The sequence below is a fragment of the Mesoplodon mirus genome (genome assembly GCF_964341445.2).
Source record: "Mesoplodon mirus genome assembly, chromosome: 13".
NCBI classification, from domain to species: Eukaryota; Metazoa; Chordata; class Mammalia; order Artiodactyla; family Ziphiidae; genus Mesoplodon; species Mesoplodon mirus.
Window position 1 is genome coordinate 66,133,819 of NC_138989.1, and position 27,396 is coordinate 66,161,214.

The 27,396-nt window shown below is 44.8% G+C and overlaps 1 protein-coding gene and 1 pseudogene across 2 annotated transcripts in view; one reads left to right on the top strand and one right to left on the bottom strand.

Annotated features, from left to right (window-relative positions):
• The window catches only part of MYO5B (myosin VB), a 385,760-nt gene that overhangs the window by 117,774 nt on the left and 240,590 nt on the right, over window positions 1-27,396 (bottom strand). Inside the window, exons 10-12 of the mRNA XM_082641132.1 lie at window positions 24,768-25,033; window positions 3,601-3,682; window positions 2,932-3,072 (exon numbers count right to left, since the gene is read on the bottom strand). Coding sequence (XP_082497258.1) covers window positions 2,932-3,072; window positions 3,601-3,682; window positions 24,768-25,033 — 489 coding nt within the window. The remainder of the gene's footprint in view (window positions 1-2,931; window positions 3,073-3,600; window positions 3,683-24,767; window positions 25,034-27,396) is intronic.
• LOC309814720 (small ribosomal subunit protein eS27-like) lies at window positions 6,932-7,183 on the top strand (annotated as a pseudogene). The gene has a single exon. The product of its transcript is annotated as a small ribosomal subunit protein eS27-like (transcript).

Sequence of the window (27,396 nt, forward strand, 5' to 3'; positions counted from 1 at the left end):
GTATGTTCCTATGACCGTTTTCTTAATTGTTTTGGGTTTGTTTTTGTAGGTCCTTTTCTTCTCTTGTGTTTCCCACTTAGAGAAGTTCCTTTAGCATTTGTTGTAGAGCTGATTTGATGGTGCTAAATTCTCTTAGTTTTTGCTTGTCTGTAAAGCTTTTGATTTCTCCACTGAATCTGAATGAGATCCTTGCCAGGTAGAGTAATCTTGGTTGTAGCTTCTTCCCTTTCATCACTTTGAGTATGTCATGCTACTCCTTTCTGGGTTGTAGAGTTTCTGCTGAGGAATCAGCTGTTAACCTTATGAGAGTTCCCCTGTATGTTATTTGTCATTTTTCCCTTGCTGCTTTCAATAATTGTTCTTTGTCTTTAATTTTTGCCTATTTGATTACTATGTGTCTCAGCGTGTTTCTCCTTGGGTTTATCCTGTATGGGACTCTCTGTGCTTCCTGGACTTGGGTGGCTATTTCCTTTCCCATGTTAGGGAAGTTTTCGACTATAATCTCTTCAGATATTTTCTTGGGTCCTTTCTCTCTCTCTTCTCCTTCTGAGACCCCTATAATGCGAATGTTGTTGTGTTTAATGTTGTCCCAGAGGTCTCTTGGGCTGTCTTCATTTCTTTTCATTCTTTTTTCTTTATTCTGTTCCACAGCAGTGAATTCCACCATTCTGTCTTCCAGGTCACTTATCCGTTCTTCTGCCTCAGTTATTCTGCTATTGATTCCTTCTAGTTAGTTTTCATTTCAGTTATTGTATTGTTCATCTCTGTTTGTTTGTTCTTTAATTCTTCTAGGTCTTTGTTAAACATTTCTTGCATCTTCTCAGTCTTTGCCTCCATTCTTTTTCCAAGGTCCTGGATCATCTTCACTATCATTATTCTGAATTCTTTTTCTGGAAGGTTGGCTATCTCCACTTCATTTTGTTGCTTTCCTAGGGTTTTATCTTGTTCCTTCATCTGGTACATAGCCCTCTGCCTTTTCATCTTGTTTATCTTTCTGTGAATGTGGTTTTTGTTCCACAGGCTGCAGGACTGTAGTTCTTCTTGCTTCTGCTGTCTGCCCTCTGGTGGATGAGGCTATCTAAGAGGCTTGTGTAAGTTTCCTGCTGGGAGGGACTGGTGGTGGGTAGAGCTGACTGTTGCTCTGGTGGGCAGAGCTCTGTACAACTTTAATCTGCTTGACTGTTGATGGGTCCAGCTGGGTTCCCTCCCTGTTGGTTGTTCGGCCTGAGGCAACCGAACACTGGAGCCTACCTGGGCTCTTTGGTGGGGCTAATGACAGACTCTGGGAGGGCTCACGCCAAGGAGTACTTCCCCGAACTTCTGCTGCCAGTGTCCTTGTCCCCACGGTGAGCCACAGCCTCCCCCACCCCCGCCTCTGCAGGAGACCCTCCAACACTAGCAGGTAGGTCTAGTTCAGTCTCCCCTGGGGTCACTGTTCCTTCCCCTGGGTCCTGATGCACACACTACTTTGTGTGCGCCCTCCAAGAGTGGAGTCTCTGTTTCCCGCAGTCCTGTCAAAGTCCTGCAATCAATTCCCACTACGCTTCAAAGTCTGATTCTCTAGGAATTCCTCCTCCTGTTGCTGGACCCCCAGGTTGGGAAGCCTGACATGGGGCTCAGAACCTTCACTCCAGTGGCTGGACTTCTGTGGTATAAGTGTCCTCCAGTCTGTGAGTCACCCACCCAGCAGTTATGGGAATTGATTTTACTGTGACTGCGCCCCTCCTACCATCTCATTGTGGCTTCTCCTTTGTCTTTGGATGTGGGGTATCTTTTTTGGTGAGTTCCAGTGTCTTCCTGTCGATGATTGTCCAGCAGCTAGTTGTGATTCTGTTGTTCTCGCAAGAGGTAGTGAGAGCACGTCCTTCTACTCCACCATCTTGGTTTCTCTCCAACATCATTCTTAATGGTGAAAAACTGAAAGCATTTCCTCTAAGATCAGGCACAAGATAAGAGTGCCCACTCTCACCACTAAAAAAAATGTGCTGTGGATTTCAGTGTATTTTCACTCTGTCTTCCGCTGTCTTATTAATTGTTCCTTCTCACTTTCAAAGGCAATGAAACTTGGAGAGTCCTTCTGGAAGGGAAACACCTGCTCCTCCTAAACCATCAAGCCACAAGCCACCCTTCACATGGAAGACACGGGAGACCAGAAAGTAAACGCAACTGGGCTCTTCCGTTTCAATACTGAGAACCACGTGGCTTCTACACCTTTTGATTAGAGTTTCCATCACTGGAGGAGCTGGCATACATTTACCCCTTCATCACCAAACACCAAACCAGGAGAAGTTTTGAAGATCATCAGATCCAACCTCCCTCAATTCATAGAGCAGAAAACCAAGGGCCAAAGTAGTTAGGTGATTGATAACACCCAGTTCCCCTGCCCCACATTTCCAAGGCTGCCTGTTTCTCTCCATGCTGGCAACTCAGGGCTCTTCCTGTTATAGTAGGTAGCATCCATGACAAGCTACATGGGGGAAATCTACAGCTTTCACCTGCTACCAAGCATGTGGCTCTTATCGCTCCCAAGCCATCTGGCACGGTAAAGGTGACCCTGTGCTCTTGACCTGCACTCTCTGGGATGCCTGTCTAGAAGTCGGGGTCCTTCTCTCAGCACGTAGGTGATCTGGGGCACCAAATCCATACCACCAACACATCATGCCAATCCATAACACCCAGTCTCTGCCAAAAGAGGCATATGTTCACCAATGCAGCAATACCTGCCAGTCATGCTCAGCGTGTTACCTTCTGGTATCTTCTAGTATGCAGAATAGACACCAATGCTTCTCCCAGCAAACTAAAGGTCAGCTAATCACAGATGAAATTCCAGCTTTGAGATCTCACATGTTCCCCTGCACCACAGAGCTGTCCTCTGCCCCACACCCCAAGCCTAGAATTGAACTGATTCAATGATAGCATCATCAGTTTTACCTTACATTCTTCATCCAGCAGGTCCAAGATGCCCAACTTAGCTTCTATGAGGTCAATACAAGGTTGGTTATCATAAAAATCAATCAAGGTCCAAGGGATCTGCTCTTTCATGTATTCCTCTTGCTCCAACTTGAATACATGCTGGTGTAAGGAGTGAAAGGTCAAGGTTAGTGAACTATAGACACACCTTAACTTTCAACTCCCCTGAGCTTCAACCACATGGGTTCTGAGCCCTGGAGGATGGTGCATACTCGCTAGAAAAGGTTTAGGCACAAGTCACAGTCATGAATTCAGAAGAAAAAAGCTCAGTTAGGTGATCCTCACTCCCACGTGAACCCTTCCCTAGGACACTCCAAGAATCACCTGTACTGTCATACCTCAACCAGTAGCAAGAAGCCTCATAGCTGGCTTGCAATTGCTCAAATACTCCAGAAGCTCGGGGTCAAAAAGAGTGGGAGTCAAAGCCAAGGAGAGGATCACTGACCTCCTTCTGAGCAGTGGGGAGCACCTGCCTAGAGCTGGGGCACCACCAGGAAACCAAGGGCAGGTCAGGACAAAGCTAGAGCCCACTGACCCTGGACAGAAGAGAAGTAGGCCGGGCTGTCTGTCACTCCCTGGTGGGGAGAGAGGTCTTCCCCACCTGACACGTCCGGGTCCAGAAAAACCTACCAAGTTGAACTGTTGCTGGAGCTTCTCATTCGCGTAGTTGATACAAAACTGCTCAAAGCTGTTCACGTCAAATGTCTCAAACCTGCAGAATGGACAGAGCAGAGGATAAAGTAAGAGGCATCTCCTTTTACCAAAGGAAGCACTGGGACTTCAGCAAGGCAGCCCTCGTCCCCTGCTCCCACCCGGCTCTAGCCTTAACTCCAGCACACAAGGCCCATCTGCTCTTGTGCCCAAAGAGACCACTGTTGCCGGCATCAGCATGACAGAGTCCTATTAAATAGGAGAGTAAGAATGTACATCTTTTTCGCAATTAGAAACAGTACTGACAGCAGGACATTTGGAAAAAGCAGGTGTAAAAACGAGAAAGTCACCCATGATTCTATCACTCACATTAACCACCAGTTCCGTTTTGGTATGTTTCCTTCTAGCGATTTTACGTTTTTGAAGAAAAGTAGAATTATATGTAAAATTATACCTATATTTGTCATTTAACTCCCCATTCGTTATTCAACGTTTTCCCATGCCATTCTTCTTCAAAGGCATCAGTTTTATTTATTTATTTATTATTTTTTTGGCTGCGTTGGGTCTGTTTTTTGGCTGCATTGGGTCTTCATTGCTGCCCACAGCCTTTCTTTAAGTTGCGGTGAGCAGGGGATACTCTTCATTGCATTCTCTTGTTAGAGCACAGGCTCTAGGCAGGTGGACTTCAGTGGTTGCAGTATGTGGGCTCAGTAGTTGCGGCACATGGGCCGTAGAGTGCACGGGCTTCAGTAGTTGCCGCGTGTGGGCTCAGTAGTTGCAGCTCATGGGCTCTAGGTGCATGGGCCTCAGTAGTTGTGGCTTCTGAGCTCTAGAGTGCAGGTTCAGTAGTTGTGGTGCACGGGCTTAGTTGCTCCACAGCACGTGGGATCTTCCCGGACCAGGGATCAAACCCGTGTCCCCTGCACTGGCAGGCAGATTCTTAACCACTGAGCCACGAGGGAAGTCCCGAAAGACATCAGTTTTAATGTCTGCCTCACAGACCCTCGTATGGATCATAGATGCTGCTTTAGGCCTGAGGACTGTACAGGTCCTCTGGTTAGGGGACCAGTGGGGCCAGAATTTAGCTGATGCTCCCCTCAAGTCTGGGAGGGAGCATTTGCCCCAGAAGGGATGCCTTTTTCCAATTCACACAAAGGTCTCCTGGGCTGGCAGTGGCCCCCATGCAGATGAATCATAATTTAACCAATCACCTATTGCAGGACATTTTGGTTCTTTTTCCAGTTTTTAGCTGCTATCACTGCTGTGCCAAATACTGGATACACATCTTTGAATTCATGATCCTTAGGATGCTATTCTAGAAGGAAAATTACCATGTTCGAGTTTGTTTTCTTAAATGGTAGAAGAAAATTACCTTCCAGAAAGATGGAGCCAATTGATGTTATCACCCTACCTCCACCCCAGCCTCCCTATGTATGATAGCACCTTGTTCACCTAATCCTGGTTAATCATGTTGTTTTTAAATTCATGTTTGACTTAGAGTTTATGTACAATAAGATGCACCAATTTGAAAGATATATTTCAATGAGTTTCTGATAAATATTATACTACTTGTATCCACCATCACAATCCAGATATAGAACCGTTTTTATCACCACAATCACCCCAAAAGTTCCCTTGTGCTCCAATCAGGTACGTTCTCACTGCCCCTCACTGGGAGTATTAATGCATCACAGATCTTTGGTCAGTAATGTAGATTAACTTTTAAAAGTCTTTGGTTAATTATTATGCAAAAAATGTTCTTCTTTGATTTTTAATATCTTTTGATTATTGATAGAGCTCAACATTCTTCTGTGTGTGTGTGTGTGTGTACTAGTCGTCTGTACCTTGTGAACTGTCTGTGATTGGTGAAGTACTTGTTGGGTTTTAACTTTAAAAATTGACTTCTTTTAGCTCTTTATACTTTAGATCATCAACACTGACATCAACTGCTCAACTGAAATGTTTGCAATATGGCTCGATCACTGCTGGGGAAGCGAGTTGGAGAAGAGGTGGAGCCTGCAGAGAGGAGCGCAGGTAAAGAGATGAGACACAGCACGGCACAGCACAGCCAGGCACAGTCCCACCTGCAGGCCTTGTATGCTACACTTGAGGGGTTTGGATTTCACCAGGAGAAATGGGAAAATTTGAAGGATTTTAAATTAAGAAATGATAACCAGGGCTTCCCTGGTGGTGCAGTGGCTAAGAATCCGCCTGCCAATGCAGCGAACATGGGTTCGAGCCCTGGTCCGGGAAGATCCCACATGCCACAGAGCAACTAAGCCTGTGTGCCACAACTACTGAGCCTGCACTCTAGAGCCTGTGAGCCACCACTACTGAGCCCGCGTGCCACAACTATGAAGCCTGCGTATGTAGAGCCCATGCTCCGCAGCAAGAGAAGCCACCGCAATGAGAAGCCCGCGCACCACAGTGAAGAGTAGCCCCCGCTCGCCGCAACTAGAGAAAGCCGCGCACAGCAACGACCCAATGCAGCCAAAAATAAATAAAATATATTTAAAAAAAGAGAAATGACAACCATACTTATATCTTAGAAACACTGTGATTTGTGCTAAGGTGTGCAAGACTGAATGCGGGAGGTCGAGTAAGGCAGTTATTACTGGAGCAATAATTCAGGAAAGATCCAATCAGGTCATGGTTTAGGCTGGCAGTGGCCAAGTAATGGGAAGGTTCTAAAGACATTAAGGAAGGTGGAAATGAGAGGACTTCAAATGACCAATGGCACATGGAGATGAGATTCACTTGTACAACTGAATGGATGTGATCATCCACCAAGCTGGGAGCATTATTATAGCATCAGCAGCTTTAGCTAAAAGGTAGTGGGGCCACCATGTTCGCAGAGCAAAGGCATCAGGCTGAGGGGGTAAGAAGGGGAAGAAGTGGAGGAGGAAGAGGTACCTTTTTCTCACTCACGCACCACGCTGAATGAGCTGGCAGGGACCCTATAAATGAGCACCTATAGAGCACCAAGCCCCAGATGCTTCATGAGCTCACTGAACACCCACAACAAACAAGAGCTCGGGTCTATTACCAATCCCATCCTACTGTTGAAGAAATTAGATAACCTGTCTGAAGTCAGAGAGTCAGTAGACAGAAGAGCCAATATTTGAACCCAGAAAGAGTGATTTCTGAGACCACATTAACTCAGAAAGGAATAAAAGTTCCATTTAAGAAAGAATGAAAAATAGATAAGTCAGTAAAAAATTAAAAAAGAAAAAAGAAAGAACGAAGAGGCCGCTATGCACCCAGGTGAGTGCTGCTGCTTTGGACAGGCTGGGCTTGCGAAAGCCTCAACATGCCTTTGGCTAGAGATTTACTGCATCCTTCCTTGGAAGAAGAAAAGAAAAAACATTAAAAAAAACTGGCTGGTTCAAAGTCCAAATTCTTTATGGCTGTAAAATGTCCAGGTTGCTACAGGATTACCACAGTTTTCAGCCACGCTCAGACAGTGGTGCTTTGTGTTGGTTGTTCAACAGTGTTGTGCCAGCTGATGGGAGGAAAGGCCAGACTCATAGAAGGGTGTTCATGTAGAAGAAAGCACCACTAATGATCCACGCAACTTCTTGAATTTGTGTCCTATCACAGAAAGCCTTATCTGTTTAGTAATTCTAGTTAATCTACCAAGATGATGTAATTATGTTTAATTTTGTAAGGTATACAACAATGCTCTCCTATTTTAATGTCAGTTTTTCAATAAAGTTTTGATTATGGGCATAAATAAATACATACATAAAGAAGAAAGAGATGACTAGGAAGGGCTGTGGAGAAGAGGAAAACTTCCCAGGGGAAGAAGTGTTTGAGCATGTGGAGAGCAGGAGAGGGGTGACACCGAGGGACCCCAGGTTGGGGACACAGGCTTTAGCCTTCATAACCTCACATCGCTAGCCCTCTCACTCTTTGTATGGGTGACTGAATTTTCTCAGTCTTACATAAAATTATGCCAGCCCTTCCAAACAGGTTGAACTACCACTCCCTAATAGAAATGTTGGAGCTGCCCCAACAGCTGGTGGGGTTGGGGACGGTAGTGGTGGTGGAAAGGCAGCACCATAAGCAGCAGAACCAGCAAAAATAAATGCATCAGATGCCCAACAGGGTTGGCTCAGTGCCCAGAAAACATCAGGCTTCTCCTCCTCTGTGCCCACCTCCCCCACCAAGGTATAAGACGAGGAGAAGTGGGAAATCATCTTGAGATCAAGGGAATCAACTGCTTGGAGACAACCACATTAAAGCACAGACTTTGGTCATGCCCACAGAAGAGAAGTAATTCTAGGTCAATAAAACACGATCAAAGATGCAAAATCCAAGCTGGAGGCACTCCAGACCATGCAGGAGGGAGGCACTGGCTCTGCCAGTCCTTACCCTGGATTAGGGTCCTCCCAGCCCAGAGGATGGTCCTATAGCCCGAGTTATGTCTCCTAAGACCTCATTTCCTCCCCCTATAATCCCGTCACACCCCAAGAAAGGTTGCTGATGACAGCCAAGTCCCAGGGGAAATTTAATTAATAAAACCTAGAAGGAAGATAAAAGAGCCACCCTAGCAATCGGCCAGATAACAGCACTTGCGTGTGCTTGCTGGGCTTGTACTGGGCTCCATAGATAAAGGATTTAAATATCTCCCACCTGTCATTTTTTAAAGGTTTACATTGGTAGCACTCCACAAAGAATATTCTCATTAAGTTGAGAGGGCCTGAAATTAGCTCATAATTTCCCTATTTCTAAGATATTATCTGGTAACAATTCCTCTGCCGTCTAGTGTAAGTACTGTAATGCTGGAGGGCCAGACGTGAATGAGGGGTTTGGGTAGCTTGGAAAATGTCTAAGATGACTGACCTCAGAAAACCACAGGTAGGGAGATAGGGCAACTTCTCTGAATTAAATTATATTTGTAGTAATTCTTGCCATCAATATAGATGACTTTTTTAAAGTAAACACAGTGGATCAATTTATAGTCCACAAGATTAAAATATCACAAAGAAATTTATATACGAGAGAGAATTGGATTTATCTTCTAAAATCAATGTTGAGAATATTTAGACCAGAATCCTTGGGTGGGAGGAAGGTCAAAACATGGAATAAGATTTGATGCTGAGACCTGAGATCTGTACTCACGGTGGTACAATTATCACCCCTACTTCAATGTTCCCCTATCTTCAAAAACGTAGTAGAGGGGCTTCCCTGGTGGCGCAGTGGTTGAGAATCTGCCTGCTGATGCAGGGGACATGGGTTCGAGCCCTGGTCTGGGAGGATCCCACATGCCACGGAGCAACTGGGCCCGTGAGCCACAACTACTGAGCCTGCGCTTCTGGAGCCTGTGCTCCATAAAAAGAGAGGCCGCGATAGTGAGAGGCCCGTGCACCACGATGAAGAGTGGCCCCCGCTTGCCACAGCTAGAGAAAGCCCTCGCACAGAAACGAAGAGCCAACACAGCCATAAATAAATAAATAAATAAAGCAAACTGTCAACAAGTAAAAATAAATAAACACTAAAAAAAAAAAGGGGGCAAAAGATAAAAAAAAAAATTGGCCAACACATCTTAACGTCAATGATATAAAAAAAAAAAAACGTAGTAGAAAAGTAGAAAATTCTCTTCTCATCCTACCCGACTTCAGGATGGGGTAAGGGATACAAGCACCTCTAGAAAAATAAGGCAGTATCTGTGGGAAAGTGAAACTTCAATAAAAAGAAGTCAACCCGGCCCTCTGAGTTAATTATTAACCTCCACGAAGCATTCATTCCAGAGCAGAGAGGCAATGAGATGCTTTGAAGGTTGGGAAACAGTTCTTCCCCTGGAGCACAGGTCAAAGGAACTAGACTTTCTTAGCTCAGGCTTGTCTTTCTATTTCACCAAGACCTCTCTCTATCCTTCTACCAAAGGTCGAAAGAGAAGATATGTGATATAGGTTAGACATAGAGCGGGGCTTCTAGGGAATGAATACTAAAAGCCAAACAAGTCCTCTCAAGGTCTCTTTCCCTCCTGAAGCCCATGAAACCTCACAAGGGCACCTTGCAGTCTGTTAGGGAGGCCAATCCTTCTGATCTCTTTACTAAACAATCCCAGGGTGCTAGCTGCACCTAAGAATGGCAGGACTTGGATTCTGCTCACGTGCTTCTCTCTGTGCCCAGATGTCCCCACACAGGACTTGTCCTTCAGGGACAGCACAGTTCTAGGCACTGCTCACATCCCAGTGTCAAGAACAGTTCTTCTGGGCTTCCCTGGTGGCGCAGTGGTTGAGAATCTGCCTGCTAATGCAGGGGACACGGGTTCGAGCCCTGGGCTGGGAGGATCCCACATGCCGCGGAGCAACTAGGCCCGTGAGCCGCAACGACTGAGCCTGCGCGTCTGGAGCCTGTGCTCCGCAACAAGAGAGGCCGCGATAGTGAGAGGCCCACGCACTGCGATGAAGAGTGGCCCCCACTTGCCACAACTAGAGAAAGCCCTAGCACAGAAACGAAGACCCAACGCAGCAAAAATAAATAAATAAATAAATAAATTAATTAAAAAAAAATCTTTATTAAAAAAAAAAAAAATAAAGAACAGTTCTTCTGGAGGAACTAAGTCCATTCAGTTTGCAGTGTGCTCCAATTCCCGGCTCTTCCCCATGTCTGAAAATCTAATGTGGGACAGGAAGATGCCCACCATATGGTAACCCTCTCCCAATCTATCAGTCAACTGTCCCAGGAACTGTAAGGGCTGCAAAGAAGAGCAAGTCATGGACCCTGCCCAACAGAGCTATTAGGAGGATAACATGAAACCAGTATATGAAACCTCCCAACTAGTAGAGATTGTATGTGTTACAAGACTTTAAAGGAGGGTGAGTTCATGGGGGTGCTGGCATGGACAGAGAGAAATGGGACTTTATCCAAGCTTTACGACTATGTAGTGGTGTTTGTTCCAGGCATGCTCCAAAGGGCTGTGTCAGAGCAATTCTGGAAGGTTGAGCTTGACTTTCGAGCACTCTGAGTGACACAGTTCTCCTGGGAGACTCAGAGATTCCAGGGAGAACCCAATTGCTTCGGGTGATCTGCTGGATCTGAGGACACTGGGGCCAGCTATGCATGTCTACCCTGAAGAAGACATGTCCTGGAATCTTCTGGGCTGTCCAAGGTTGGGTCACTGTTCACAGGCTGCAGGGTAAATGCAATCACTGACTTCTCCCCCTCCATTCTCCATGAAACCTTTCCATACTAGACAGAGAGGGGATGGGTAGTCATCTCCAAAGAAATAACTTAGGATTGTGAAATTATCTGTAAGTCTATTTTGAAGAGTGAGACCAAGAAAACAAAACATAACAAAGACACAAAGAATTTCCATCAAAAAAAAAAGAATTTCCATCAAAATGATGAAGGCAAATGGTGAGCCTAAGAAATTTACTTAAAATATATCATTAAAGGCAACTTACAGAATGGTAGAACATGCTTACACATCATATTTCTGAAAAGCGGTTAATATCCAGAATATATAAAGAAATCCTACAACTCAAAAAAAAAAAAGTAAATAACTTGATTTAAAAATGGTCTCGGTGCTTTGTGACCGCCTGGAGGGGTGGGATGGGGATGGTGGGAGGGAGGGAGATGCATGAGGGAAGGGATGTGGGAACAGATGTATATGTATGACTGATTCACTTTGTTATAAAGCAGAAACTAAAAAAAAAAAAAAGATATGTGCATTTTACTGGGTGTAAAAATGTACCTTAAAAAATTAGTAAATAAAACAATCCAAAAATTAAAAAAGAAAGTGGGAAACAAAAAAAAATAAATAAAAATGGTCAAAGAACTTAAAACATGTCTCCAAGAAGATATATGAATGGCCAAGAAGCATATGAAAAGACCATCATAAATCATTAGAGAAATGCGTATCAAAACCACGAGATACCACCTCATACCTACTGGGATGGCCACTATAAAAAAACCCAGAAAACAACAAGTGTCGGCAAGGATGTGGAGAAACTGGAACCCCTGGGCACTATTGGTAAAAATGTAAAATGGTGCAGCTACTATAAAAAACAACATGGATGTTCCTCAAATAATTAAAAATAGAATTACTATATGATCCAGCAATCCTACTTCTGGTTATATATCCAAGAAGTCTAAAAGAAGAGATATTTGCACACCCTTCCTTGGTCATTGCAGCATTTTCACAATAGCCAAGAGGGAGAAGCATTCCAAAGGTCCATCAATGGATAGATAAATAAAATGTGGTACATGCATACAATGTAGTATTATTCACCTTTAAAAAAAAAGGAAATCCTGTCACATGCTACAACATGGTTGAATCTTGAAGACGTTATGCTAAGTGAAATAAGATAGTCCCAGAAGATAGATACTATGATTCTATTTACACGAAGTCCGTGGAATTGTCAAAATCATAGAGACAAGGGCCTCCCTGGTGGCGCAGTGGTTGAGGGTCCGCCTGCCGATGCAGGGGACGCGGGTTCGTGCCCTGGTCCGGGAAGATCCCACATGCCGCGGATGGGCTGGGCCCGTGAGCCATGGCCGCTGCGCCTGCGCGTCCGGAGCCTGTGCTCCACAACGGGAGAGGCCACAACAGTGAGAGGCCCGCGTACCGTAAAAAAGGAAAAAAAAAATCATAGAGACAGAACGTAGAATGGTGGTTGCCAGGGGCTGGGAGAGGGAAGATGGGAGTTGTTTAATGTATAGAGTTTCAGTTTTCCAACATGGAAAAGTTCTAGATATCTATTGCACATTAGTGTGAATATACTTAACATTACTGCACTGTAGACGTAAAAACGGTTAAGATGGTAAATTTTATATTGTGTGTTTTCTTTAAACTACAATTTAAAAATACTTTTTAAATCATTAAAAAGCACTGAATAGAGCTGGATGCAAATTTAAAGTTAGGAAATACCATAAGAGACACAGAAAGTAACACAAGAACTGAGGAAGATATAAAATCCCAGCAAACCCCATTTCCCGTTCCTGGGGCCCAAACGTCCCTTGGCATCCTCTCCCTCACTATTCCTCAGCATTAGGCATGAATCTATCCCTGCCTTGCTACCAAAGTCCCCTAGGCCAACTGTCCTCTCCATAGCCAAAGCCTCCTGCTATCTTGGCATTTTGAAGGCTCAGGTCAAAGACAAATAAATGTGTATTTTTCCCAAATTGGAACCATTTATTTCCCATTGCCTCGAGGAGGAGAGAGGAATAAAGGGTTACGATTGTAATTAATCAAGCCTGTAGAGGCAAATGCTGGTTAATGCGACATGAAAAGGAAACCCCAGCCAAAAGCTGCCTGGCTCTCTCCTATGAATTTCCATCCCCTGCCTGGTAAGAAATACCTTGCAGGCAGCTTCACAGATCCTTAGTTAAGGAAAAGAGCTTGGCTTGGGTTGGCTAAATTGCCCTGGGTGTTGCCTGCTCTGCTTGGAGTTGGGGCAGGGGAGCAAGATGTAGGGAAGGCATGCTTCTACCAGGACACTGGGTATCTGGAACTGTTCAGGAGAGCCTGAGAGAAGGGCCTCTGAGCAGGGGGCTCACCACAGCTGTGGTGGAGGCAGCTGTGGCCCAAGCAATTTACTTAGGCGCTCACAGCCTTTTCTACCATCTGAACTAACTACCCTTCCGAACATCATGATAAGGCGAGGTATGTATGTATGATGCTGGTTCACACACTGCTTGCTTATGTATACAGAAGTGACTGTTTATTCACTCTAGCTGCTGATTCTATAGTAACATATTAAACATTTATACAAAAATCTGGAGTGGCTCATTTATACTATGTCTCTAGAATGAGCTTGACTGGTGACCCAGTAACGCTCTAGCTAGGTGCTACAGTTTATCTACGGACAGTCATCCCAGCTGAAGTAATCAGCACCTACTGGTAGGGGAGGGGGCAGCAATCCCACTCTTGTTTGCTTGCTTTGCACATTCCCAACCTAATTCAGAGAGGAAGATAACTCCTTATTCCTTTCCTCTTAATCAGTGGGGTTTAATGTATTCAGAAACCTCACCCCACCCTCCTTCCCACTCTCTGCAGCTTCCACATGCTCTCTTTTGCTCACAGGTGACAAGGAGGAGTAAGAAAATTAAAAACATTAGGTCATCTCAAGGGCACCTTCTATGTGCATCAAGGTATCCCCATCTAGGGCTGAGAAACAACGAGTGAGACATTGGGATAGATGGTCTCCTCTCTCTCCAGAGTCTGGTGGTCAGGGATTTGGGTAGGAAACTCAAAATATTTAAAAAATCCTGGAGTTTTCAGATGCCATGGAAGAATCACTTCCCATAGTCATATTGTTTGTAAATAAAGCCTAAAAACAGGAATTAGTTTGAAATGAGAGGAGGTCGTTAGGGTAACAGAGGTAGAGTATCAAGCATGACACCCACTTTCAAGTAACTGAAAACAAAAGATTCAGTGGGTTTCTGAAAGGTATCTTTTCCGAAGGTTTCTGAAAGATACCTGGAAGGGGTCTGAAGCCCAAAGGAAACAAGGCAGAAGAACACCATGATTGGGAAAGGGAGATGACAGTAAATAGTTCAATGCAAATCCCAGTTTCCACCAAATGCTGCCACTTTCTCCCAGATTAAGAAATGGTGTCACTAACCTGATGGATCAGAAAGAGTACCTCCAGATTCAAGTCACCTGCTTTCCTGTGAAGTTTTTGGTTTTAGTCTCCTAAGCGTTCATTACATACCTTCTTACCAGAAAAGAAAGAGAATGACTTCTCGGCAGACCAGAACTGATGAGGAGCCGGCATATGTACATTCAGGGTGGTCTGTAAGTGCTTACTTGGCCTCAAACGGCCCATTTAGACAGCAGCTGGTTAACGCTGAGCCCACCTTATCTAACTTGCCATCCTGAACTCTGCCCACAGCATGTGAAGCCGGCACTGACTGAGCAGACGGAGGAGGAACCGTGCGTGGCATTTCTCTCTCCCCAGGAGGAGGTGAATCGTTTTCTAAGTATGACCGCTTTATGACAAGGTTTGAGAAAGTAAATTAGCTTCTGAGAAGGAACAAGGATTAAAAAAAGAGAAAACAGCAGAGCACACCCAGAAGGAAGCAAAAGGGGAGGAAACTCCCTGAGAGTGCTAGTCTAGGGCCCCAGGCTGCACAGCCCCCCTGCGATGGGACCTGTCCTCGCTGGAAAGCTGTCAGATGTTCTCAAAGGAACCCACAGCCACACGGGGAGGAAGGAGACACACAGGTCAGGAGCTGGCACCAGAAATAGGAGATGGAGTCCTACGGATCCCCATCCACCCACGGACAAGTGCACCTTCACACCAAAGACAAGTCTTCCCTGTGATCTATTTCTCCCCTTTGGGCGGGCACAGGATCTTAGAGCAAATAAACTCAATGATAAAAATTGAATGGCAAATATGAACACAAAATCCCAGCTTGCAGGGGCTCAGCTAACACCTCGAGACTCAGCAGCACCAGCAGCCCAGCCCACAGAGGCCTTCCCCTCCACCACCGCCAAGAGGCAAAGCCTCTTGCTGGGGATCCCTTAGAAGGGAGGAGCTATCTATTTAAGCTCAAGGCACTGCTAAGACAGAATGTACCTGTAACGGAGCTGAGGCACGATATTGTACGTACCAGTAGCACTGCAGTCATAATACTTTTACGTGCCATCAACGATGGGGACACCTTCAAGGTGTTGAAGGAGTAAGACGCGGAGATCACCTTCCTCCCCACAGATACACCAGAAATACAGCTACACGTGGAACAGCTCCTACAGAACACCTACTGAACGCTGGCAGAAGACCTCAGACCTCCCAAAAGGCAAGAAACCCCCCACATACCTGGGTAGGGAAAAAGAAAAAAGAATAAACAGAGACAAAAGGATAGGGACGGGACCTGCACCTCAGGGAGAGAGCCGTGAAGGAGGAAAAGCTTCCACACACTAGGAAGCCCCTTCACTGGTGGAGACAGAGGGTGGCGGGGGGGAAGCTTCAGAGCCATGGAGGAGAGCACAGCAACAGGGGTGCAGAGGGCAAAGCAGAGAGATCCCCGCACAGAGGATCAGTGCCAACCAGTACTCACCAGCCTGAGAGGCTTGTCTGCTCACCCGCCAGGGCGGGCGGGGGCTGGGAGCTGAGGCTCGGGCTTCAGAGATCAGATCCCAGGGAGAGGACTGGGGTTGGCGGCATGAACACAGCCTGAAGGGGGCTAGTGCGCCACAGCTAGCCGGGAGGGAGTCCGGGAAAAAGTCTGGACCTGCCTAAGAGGCAAGAGACCACTGTTTCGGGGTGTGCGAGGAGACAGGATTCCTGCTCTGTGGGCCCACAGAAGGTAGGGCACCATCTAAGCGAGCTCCAGAGACGGGCGTGAGCCGCAGCTATCAGCTCAGACTCCAGAGACAGACATGAACTGCTAACGCTGCTGCTGCTAAAACTAAGAAGCCTGTGTGCAAGCACAGGTCACTACCCACACCCGCCGCCAGGAGCCTGTGCAGCCTGCCACTGGCAGGGTCCCGTGATCCAGGTACAACATCCCTGGGAGAACACACTGCGCGCCTCAGGCTGTTGCGACGTTATGGTGGCCTCTGTTGCCGCAGGCGTGACTCACATTCCAGTTGTGACTACCATACCCCTCCCTGTCCCTGGCCTGAGTGAGCAAGAGAGTCCTAATGAGCTGCTGCTTTAACCTGCTCCTGTCTGGGTGGGAAACAAGACACCTGAGGGAAACCTATATGCAGAGGAGGGACCAAAACCAAAGCTGAACCCCAAGAGCTGTGTGAACAAAGAAGAGAAAGGGATATTTCTCTATTCACCCTAAGGAGTAGCAGATTAAATCCCACAATCAACTTGATAAACCCAGCATCTGTGGAATACCTGAATAGACAATGAATGTTCCCAAAGTTCAGGTGGTGGGCTTTGGGAGCAACTGTAGACTTGGGGTTTGCTTTCTGCATCTGATTTGTTTCTGGTGTTACATTTATCTTAGTTTAGTTTTTAGTGCTTGCTATCATTGGTGGATTTGTTTACTGATTTGGCTCTCTTCCTTTTTTCTAAATTTTTTAATTTTTTATTTTCTTACTATTTAAAATTTTTTTTCCATTTTTTTTTCTTTCTGTGAGTGTGTATGTGTACGTTCCTTTGTGTGATTTTGTCTGTTTAGGTTTGCTTTTACCATTTGTCCTAGGGTTCTGTCTGTTCGTTTTTTGTTTGTTTTTGTTGGGATTTTTTTTGTTTTTTTTTAATGAGTGTGTGTGTAAATGTTTCTTTGTGTGATTTTGTCTGTTTAGTTTTGCTTTTGCCATTTGGTTTGGGGTAGTATCTGTTTGTTCTTTTTTTTTTCTTCTTCTTCTTCCTTTTCTTCCGAGCTGTGTGGCTGGCAGGGTCTTCGTGCTCTGGCCGCGTGTCAAGTATGAGCTTCCAAGGTGGGAGAGCCGAGTCCAGGACAATGGACCACCAGAGAACTACCTGCCCCAAGTAATATCAATTGGCGAGAGTTCTCCCAGAGATCTCCACCTGAACACTATGACCCAACTCCACCCAACGGGCAGCAAGCTCCAATGCTGGACACCCCATGCCAAACAACTAGCAAGACAGGAACACGACACAACCCATTAGCAGTCAGGCTGCCTAGTCATACTAAGTTCACAGACACCCCAAAACACACCACCAGATGCAGCCCTGTCCACCCGAAGGACAAGATCCAGGTCCACCCACCAGAACATAGGCACCAGTCCCTCCACCAGGAAGCCTACACAACCCACTGAACCAACCTCACCCACTGCGGGCAGACACCAAACATAACAGGAACTACGAACCTTCAGACTGTAAAAAGGAGACCCCAAACACAGCAAGTTAAACAAAATGGGAAGACAGAAATATGCAACAGATGAAGAAACAAGGGAAAAACCCCACAAGACCAAACAAATGAAGAGGAAATCAGCAGTCTACCTGAAAAAGAATTCAGAGTAATGATAGCAAAGATGATCCAAAATCTTGGAAATAGAATGGAGAAAATACAAGAAACGTTTAACAAGGACCTAGAAGAACTAAAGAGCAAACAAACAGAGATGAACAACACAATAAATGAAATTTAAAATTCTCTAGAAGGAATCAATAAAAGAATAACAGAGGCAGAAGAACGGATAAGTGACTTAGAAGACAGAATAGTGGAAATAACTACTGCAGAGCAGAATAAAGAAAAAAGAATGAAAAGAATTGAGGACAGTCTCAAGAGACCTCTGGGATAACATTAAATGCATCAGAATTTGAATTATAGGTGTCCCAGAAGAAGAAGAGAAAAAGAAAGGGTCTGAGAAAATATTTGAAGAGATTATAGTCAAAAACTTCCCTAATATGGGAAAGGAAATAGTCAATCAAGACCAGGAAGTGCAGAGAGTCCCATACAGGATAAATCCAAGGAGAAACACGCTAAGATCCATATTAGTCAAACTATCAAAAATTAATTACAAAGTAAAAATATTAAAAGCAGCAAGGGAAAAGCAACAAATAACATACAAGGGAATCCCCATAAGGTTAACAGCTGATCTTCAGCAGAAACTCAGAAAGCCAGAAGGGAGTGGCAGGATATATTTAAAGTGATGAAAGGGAAAAACCTACAACCAAGATTACTCTATCCAGCAAGGATCTCATTCAGATTCGATGGAGAAATCAAACGCTTTAAGAATAAGCAAAGCTACGAGAATTCAGCATCACCAAACCAGCTTTACAACAAATGCTAAAGGAGCTTCTCTAAGCAGGAAACAAAAGAGAAGTAAAGACCCACAAAAACCCCCCAAAACAATTAAGAAAATGGTAACAGGAACATACATATAGATAATAACCTTGAATGTAAATGGCTTAAATGCTCCAACCACAAGACACAGACTGGCTGAATGGATACAAAAACAAGACCCATATATATGCTTTCTAGAACAGACCCACTTCAGACCTAGGGACACATACGCACCGAAAGTGAGGGGATGGAAAAAGATATTCCATGCAAATGGAAATCAAAAGAAAGCTGGAGTAGCAATACTCATATCAGACAAAATAGACTTTAATAAATACTATTACAAGAGACAAGGACACTACATAATGATCAAGGGATCAATCCAAGAAGAAGATATAACAATTGTAAATATTTATGCACCCAGCATAGGAGCACCTCAATACATAAGGCAAATGCTAACAGCCATAAAAGGGGAAATAGACATTAACACAGTAAGAGTAGGGGACTTTAACACACCACTTTCACCAATGGACAGATCCTCAAAAATTAAAATAAATGAGGAAACACAAGCTTTAAATGACATATTAGACCAGGTGGACTTAACTGATATTTATAGGACATTCCATCCAAAAACAACAGAATACACTTGCTTCTCAAGTGCTCATGGAACATTCTCCAGGATAGATCATATCTTGGGTCACAAATCAAGCCTTGGTAAATTTAAGAAAATTGAAATCGTATCAAGCATTTCTGACCACAATGCTATGAGACTAGGTATCAATTACAGGAAAAAAACTGTAAAAGATACAAACACATGGAGGTTAAACAATAAACTACTAAATAACCAAGAGATCACTGAAGAAATCAAAGAGGAAATCAAAAAATACCTAGAGACAAGTGACAATGAAAACACGACGACCTAAAACCGATGGGATGCCGCAAAAGCAGCTCTAAGAGGGACGTTTATAGCAATACAATCCTACTTCAAGAAACAAGAAAAATCTCAAATAAACAACCTAACCTTACACCTAAAGCAATTAGAGAAAGAAGAACAAAAAACCCCCAAAGTTGGCAGAAGGAAAGAAATCATAAAGATCAGATCAGAAATAGATGAAAAAGAAATGAAGGAAACAATAGCAAAGATCAATAAAAGTAAAAGCTGGTTCTTTGAGAAGACAAACAAAATTGATAAACCATTAGCCGGACTCATCAAGAAAAAAAGGGAGAAGACTCAAATCAACAGAATTAGAGGGCTTCCCTGGTGGTGCAGTGGTTAAGAATCCACCTGCCAATGCAGGGGACACGGGTTCAAGCCCTGGTCCAGGAAGATCCCAACACATATGCCGCGGAGCAACTAAGCCCATGCGCCACAACTACTGAGCCTGCGCTCTAGAGCCCACCAGCCACAACTACTGAAGGCCACACGCCCTAGAGCCCATGCTCCGCAACAGAGAGGCCACTGCAATAGGAGGCCCGTGCACCACAACAAAGAGTATCCGCTGCTCACCGCAACTAGAGAAAGCCTGCGCGCAGCAACGAAGACCCAACACAGCCAAAATAAATAAATTAATTAATTAAAAAAAGAAAGTTTATAAAAACTAAAAAAGTTTTTAAATAAAGAATTAGAAATGAAAAAGGAGAAGTAACAAATGACACTGCAGAAATACAATGAATCATGAGAGACTGCTACAAACAACCATATACCAATAAAATGGACAACCTGAAAAAAATAGACAATTTCTTAGAAAAGTTCAACCTTCAAAGACTGAACCAGGAAGAAACAGAAAATATGAACAAACCAATCACAAGCACTGAAATTGAAAATGTGATTGAAAAACTCCCAAGACACAAAAGCCCAGGACCAGATGGCTTCACAGGTGAATTCTATCAAACATTTAGAAAAGAGTTAACACCTATCCTTCTCAAACTCTTCCAAAATATAGCAGAGGGAGGAACACTCCCAAACTCATTCTACAAGGCCACCATCACCCTGATACCAAAACCAGACAAAGATGTCACAAAGAAAGAAAACTACAGGCCAACATCACTGATGAACACAGATGCAAAAATCCTCAACAAAATACTAGCAAGCAGAATCCAACAGCACATTAAAAGGATCATGCACCATGATCAAGTGGGGTTTATCCCAGGAATGCAAGGATTCTTCAATATATGCAAATCAATCAATGGGATACACCATATTAACAAACTGAAGGATATAAACCATTTGAAAATCTCAATAGATGCAGAAAAAGCTTTCGACAAAATTCAACACCCATTTATGATAAAAACTCTCCAGAATGTGGGCATAGAGGGAACCTACATCAACCTAATAAAGGCCATATATAACAAACATCACAGCCAACATCGCTCTCAATGGTGAAAAACTGAAACCATTTTCGCTAAGATCAGGAACAACAAACACAAGGTTGCCCACTCTGACCACTATTATTCAACATAGTTTTGCCACAGCAGTCAGAGAAGAAAAAGAAATAAAAGGAATCTAAATTGTAAAAGAAGTAAAACTGTCACTGTTTGCAGATGACATGATCCTAGACATAGAGAATCCTAAGGATGCTACCAGAAAACAACTAGAGCTAATCAATGAATTTGGTAAAGAAGCAGGATACAAGATTAATGCACTGAAATCTCTTGCATTGCTGTACACTAATGATGAAAAACCTGATAGAGAAATTAAGGAAACACTCCCATTTACCACTGCAACAAAAAGAATAAAATACCTAAGAATGAAACCTACCTAAGGAGACAAAAGCCCTGTATGCAGAAAACTATAAGACAATGATGAAAGAAATTAAAGGCGATACAAACAGATGGAGAGATATACCATGTTCTTGGATTGGAAGAATCAACATTGTAAAAATGACTCTACTACCCAAAGCAATGTACAGATTCAATGCAAGCCCTATCAAACTACCAATGGCATTTTTCACAGAACTAGAACAAAAAATTTTACAATTTGTATGGAAACACAAAAGACCCAGAATAACCAAAGCAATCTTGTGAAGCAAAATGGAGCTGGAGGAATCCTTACTTCAGACTATACTACAAAGCTACAGTAATCAAGACAGTATGGTACCAGCACAGAAACAGAAATATAGATCAATGGAACAGGATAGAAAGCCCAGAGATAAACCCATGCACATATGGTCACCTTATTTTTGATAAAGGAGGCAAGAATATACAATGGAGAAAAGACAGCCTCTTCAATAAGTGGTGCTGGGAAAACGTGAGAGCTACACGTAAAAGAATGAAATTAGAACACTCCCTAACACTATATACAAAAATAAACTCAAAATGGATTAAAGACCTAAATGTAAGGCCAGACACTATAAAACTGTTAGAGGAAAACACAGGCAGAACACTCTATGACATAAATCACAGCAAGATCCTTTTTGACCCACCTCCTAGAGAAATGGAAATAACAAAAATAAACAAATGGGACCTAATGAAAGTTAAAAGCTTTTGCACAGCAAAGGAAACCATAAACAAGATGAAAGGACAACCCTCAGAATGGGAGAAAATATTTGCAACTGAAGCCACTGACAGAGGATTAATCTCCAAAATTTATAAGCAGCTCATGCAGCTCAATATCAAAAAAAACAAACAACCTAATCCAAAAATGGGCAGAAGACCTAAATAGATATTTCTCCAAAGAAGATATACAGATTGCCAACAAACACATGAAAGGATGCTCAACATCACTAATCATTAGAGAAATGCAAATCAAAACCACAATGAGGTATCACCTCACACCAGTCAGAATGGCCATCATCAAAAAATCTTCAGACAATAAATGCTGGAGAGGGTGTGGAGAAAAGGGAACCCTCTTGCACTGTTGGTGGGAATGTAAATTGATACAGGTGCTATGGAGAACAGTACGGAGGTTCCTTAAAAAACTAAAAATAGAACTACCATATGACCCAGCAATCCCACTACGGGGCATATACCCTGAGAAAACTATGATTCAAAAAGAGTCATGTAGCACAATGTTCATTGCAGCACTATTTACAATAGCCAGGATGTGGAAGCAACCTAAGTGTCCACTGACAGACAAATAGATAAAGAAGTTGTGGCACATATATACAATGGAATATTACTCAGCCATAAAAAGAAACAAAATTGAGTTATTTGTAGTGAGGTGGATCGACCCAGAGTCTGTCATACAGAGTGAAGTAAGTCAGAAAGAGAAAAACAAATACAGTATGCTAACACATATATATGGAATCTAAAAAAACAAATGGTTCTGATGAACCTAGGGGCAGGATAGTAATAAAGACACAGATGTAGAGAATGGACTTGAGGATACGGGCAGGGGGAAGGGGAAGCTGGGATGAAGTGAGAGAGTGGCATGGACATATATACACTACCAAACGTAAAATAGATAGCTAGTGGGAAGCAGCCACATAACACAGGGAGATCAGCTCGGTGCTTTGTGTCCACCTAGAGGGGTGGGATAGGGAGGGTGGGAGGGAGGAGCAAGAGGGCGGTGATATGGGGATACAGGTATGCATAGAGCTGATTCACTCTGTTATACCGCAGAAACTAACACTACGTTGTAAAGCAATTATACTCCAATAAAGATGTTAAAAAACAACAACAGGAACAGTGAGTCTCCACATTAATCTTCCCACACCGAGAACTCAGTAAAAACAGATTCTTGCCCAGGTAGATTAAGGGAACCAGGTCAGATGCTGCATCCTGACTTTCTCTAGCTCCTCCATCAGAATGTAACACTAAAGGTCAGTTTTTTTGAAACCCAATTACCTGAAAATACTCATGGCGGAGGGATGAATGACACAGAATTAATTACTGACAGCTCGGTAGTATGTTTCCACGGTGCACAGACTGTTCTATGTTGCTCTCCCCAGAGCGACTGGAAGGGCTGAGTCAAAAAGCAGGCACTCGACGGAGCAGAAGAGAAGTGCCAAGTCCACAGTCACTCGGCTAGAACCCTGGAGAGCCCGGGGAGGAGGCATTCTCCTGCCTCCCCCACGTCATCCTCCACTGTGTTCCTCATCACCTAGGAGGTGGCTTTTTTCCTACCCTCGGGACTGTGCTCCTGTCCCAAAGGGTCTCCCCCCACGGCCCGTGTTCTACTCTCTCCTTGAAAGATCGAGTTCAAGCCTCACCTTCCACGTGAAGCTTTTCCTGACTGTGCCAACAAGCGTGCACTCTTCTGCCTTGAAACTCGTACAGCACCAAGTGTCCAAACCCTCAAACCGACCCTGTTACAATTTCTTCTGTTGTCTCTTGTATTATGTAGCTCGTGCGTGTGACTTAACTCTTCAGCATGTTCTGGAAGCCTCTGTGATGCCAGAAATCAAGTTTAGCGCCACAGCATGTGACATGATTTGATTCGAAGCCCAGTGATGCACAAGAGCAGCAGAGACGGAGCTGGGACAGCCTATCTTTGCATGGGAAAGCGGCCGCTTCTAGAGGAGGTTTTCCTTTACTACAGCCTGAACGTAAGGCGAGCACCAGCTTGTCAGCCCACTGAGCAGTCGTATCTACCAGAGTATCACGGCTGTTACAGCTCTGCACTTCTAAGCGTCCAAAGTTCTATTTTAAGACAGAAACCATGACCTCTATGATATGAAGATCCAGGAGGATTTCATCTATTATTAGCTTAAAGAGGGCAGGACATTGATCATAAAAGAAGTGCAGGTAAGGTTTCAACCCAGTGCATATAATTTCAAGCAATTCTAGAAGGACCTGGAATGCACCTAAGAGAGACTTGCGGCTCAAAACTTCCTTTCAAGCTATAGAAACTAAAGAAGAGAAGGGCTGTGATCTGTAGAGGGTCATTCAGCTAGCTGGGGACAGCAATGAGTCAGAAAGCCAGTCTCCTAGGGCCTAGTGAAGTACACTTTCTACTTGCCAGGTGGCCTCTCCCTGTAAGTTACACTGTTATGAGTAGCCGTCTTTTCCACTAGCCTAGAATTCTAAAATGCAGAGAAACTTCAGGAATGACCACACACAATATCAGTCTGTATCGCAGCACTGGGCACAGTTACAGTATTAAAACAATCACCTTGACTGGTGACATCGTGATTGAGGTCAGATGATAGTTTTAACTAAAACATAACTGAAGTAGAAAACCTGAATTTAAGTTCACAGAAACCTCCAGTCTGATGTTGGACAAGACACTGCCATCTCTGGGCCTCAGTTTCCCAAAAGGACAAAGGGATGTCTGTGGGGTTTCTCAGTGGGGGAGCTACTGGTGTTTGATAGGGTCCATTCTTCCTCGGGACTGTCCTCTGTACTGTAGGACACCTAGCATCCCTGGCCTTGGGCCACTAAGTGCCGGCAGAGACCCAGTCACTGTGATAACCAAAAATGCCCCCTTCCCCCGTATTTCACACTCCCCTGGTTGAGAACCACCAGGAAGGTCTCCAAGGTCCCCGCTGGCTCTAAAATGCCAGCAGGAAGACACCAGCGATCGGCGGCAGCAGGCACCGTCCTACCCGTAGATGTCCAGGACGCCGATGAAGGAGTGCTGCTTGAGGGAGGTGTGCAGCGCCTTATTGATGTGCCCCACTATCCAGCCAAACAGCTGGGCGTAGATGTGCTTGGCCAGGGCGTTGCGCGCGTTGACCACCTGCTGCAGGGACATGGTCTTGACGTAGGTCTCCGAGGTGGTGACCAGCTTGCGATGGCACAGCCAATGCTCCATCTGACTGTGCTCCACCCCCAGCAGCTGGCAGAAGTTGCTCAGGTGTTCATCCTTGGGCTGGAAGAGACATGGGAGAAGGGCTCAGGAGGGGCGTGGAGGACAGCCCACCACCATGCTCTAGGGAGGGAAGGAACCCAACTCTAGGCCCCCCAGGACCCCATTTCATCCCTAGCCACTGCCCTAGCCACCTCATGCACTCTCACACCACTAGGTGACAACTGGGGCCCAAAGAGTGTTGCTCAAACTGATAATACCCGCTAATGAACAAGTCATCAGCAGGGCTTTACAAAACAGCTCTCCACTTTCCCTGTCCCCTCCTCCCCTGCCAGGGCCCGAAGGGTAACTGGAGGAGAGGGCTCCGGAGTGAAGGGTGCAGGATGAGAACTGATAACTTAGGAACAGATAATCCGTTAAGAATAAGGAGCCAGAGGCAAAATCACAGTGAATGTAGCTTCCAAATGCAGAGTTCCACGTGCAGTGCTCAATCCGCAGCACCGGAAAGGTCCTTGCTTTTTTTTGTTTTTTTTGTTTTTTCTGTGGTACGTGGGCCTCTCACTGTTGTGGCCTCTCCCGTTGCGGAGCACAGGCTCCGGACGCGCAGGCTCAGCGGCCATGGCTCATGGGCCCAGCCGCTCCGCGGCATGTGGGATCTTCCCAGACCAGGGCACGAACCTGCGTCCCCTGCATCGGCAGGCGGACTCTCAACCACTGCGCCACCAGGGAAGCCCAAGGTCCTCGCTTTTGAGTGTTACCTTGAGCTCGCATGTGGTCTAGAGCAGTGCGCTCGGAAACGAGCCCTGAGCTGACCCCTTGGACGATGACAGCACACTGACATCACACCGTCCTAAGCTTCCAAGCAGATTTGCTTTCATCTTAGCCCCGGTCATACTAAACACATAACTGAACTTATTTATATTCTTTAAGCACTTGCCACTTGGAAAGAAAGTGAATCTAGGTGGAAAGCTGGGACAAATGGCAAAAAATAAGGAACAAATTTTGACTTGGGAAGATCACTTGGAACACTGTAACTGATATTCATGTTTAGAGCTGGGAAAACTAGGGATGCCTCCAGCATAAGTCCCTTCGCCATACAGGTAAGAAACTGAGCCCCAGAGAAGTACAAGAACGCACCCAGGTAGCCAGCTGCATTTCATCTTGACCCTCAATTACCCAAAGTACCAATCACATCACCTTGCCCTTGAGCCCCGGACAACCAAGTCACCCACAGAGTCTGGTCTTATTTCGCCCAAGTGTGTAGGTGTCCTGGGTCCCCCTTGCTGCCAACTCACAACACCCCACAGAAAACCTGCTTTTCCTCTAGAGGCTCTTCTTGCCCATTATTCATTCCCTCATCTAAATCCCCCAGAGGAAGTTGATAAACCAGCCGTGAGCCTGCTGGAGAGCTTAGTAACTCCGAGGCTGAAAGGGAATCCTCTAGAATGTCATGTGCCACCTCCTAATGGCCCTGAATTGCTTGTGGGAATCATTTTCTGATGAGGCTGCCACCACGTAAATGCAGGCTTGTTCAATGAAAATTAACACAGATAACTGTACCATTTCTCCAGGCCATTTTTTCTCCCTCCTACAGATACTTAAAATCCATCTACCCAAATACACACAATTACAAAATAATAAAATATCAGAGTAGGAAAGAACCTCCAAAAATCATTAAGGCCAGTTTTTCCAGAGTATGGTTTGTGGAGCTGGAGTAATAGTTACAAAGGCCATTAACCGGCTTTACTCAACAAAAGTTGGGGGCTGGGAGAGTGACAGTAGGTTGAACGTGGTGGAACCGGCTTGTTAACGTCCTCTGTAAACACACACACACACACACACACACACAGAGTTCCACAAGTTCTGGAACTTTTCAGTCATCACCATGGGACAGGTTCCCATCGGCTGCAGCAGGGAGTGGCCTGCCCATCTATTACCCGCTCCTGATGTTGATTAAAGGTACTAACTGAAACTGATTTAACATTATGCAATTACACGTAAGCTTAATTAAATGATGCTAAATCCATTAAAGACAGCCAGCATCATAGGCAGCTGATGAGTTCTGTGGGCCCATATTGCCAAGTTCAAGAAACAAACTGCCTCTGGTGTCCGAGTAATTGCTTGCTATTGCGTCTCCAAGGTAACTCTGGCAGTTATGGAACATATTTTCATGCTTTAATTAAAAATAACAACTACCAAGCAGAAGGCACACTGCATCTGGACAGACACCCCTTCCACAGTAGGAGGTCCACCCTACGCACCCAAGGCATAAACCAAAATCCTTGCACTAGCCACCATTTAGCAAAGCATTTCTCGAGCGAGCACACACTGCGTGCCCAGCAGCGTGCTGGGCATGGGTGGGGAACATAAGGCCGGTGGAAGACAGCCCGTCCAGAGGAAGTGGCAGGGCTGGCAGTGGTGTGGAG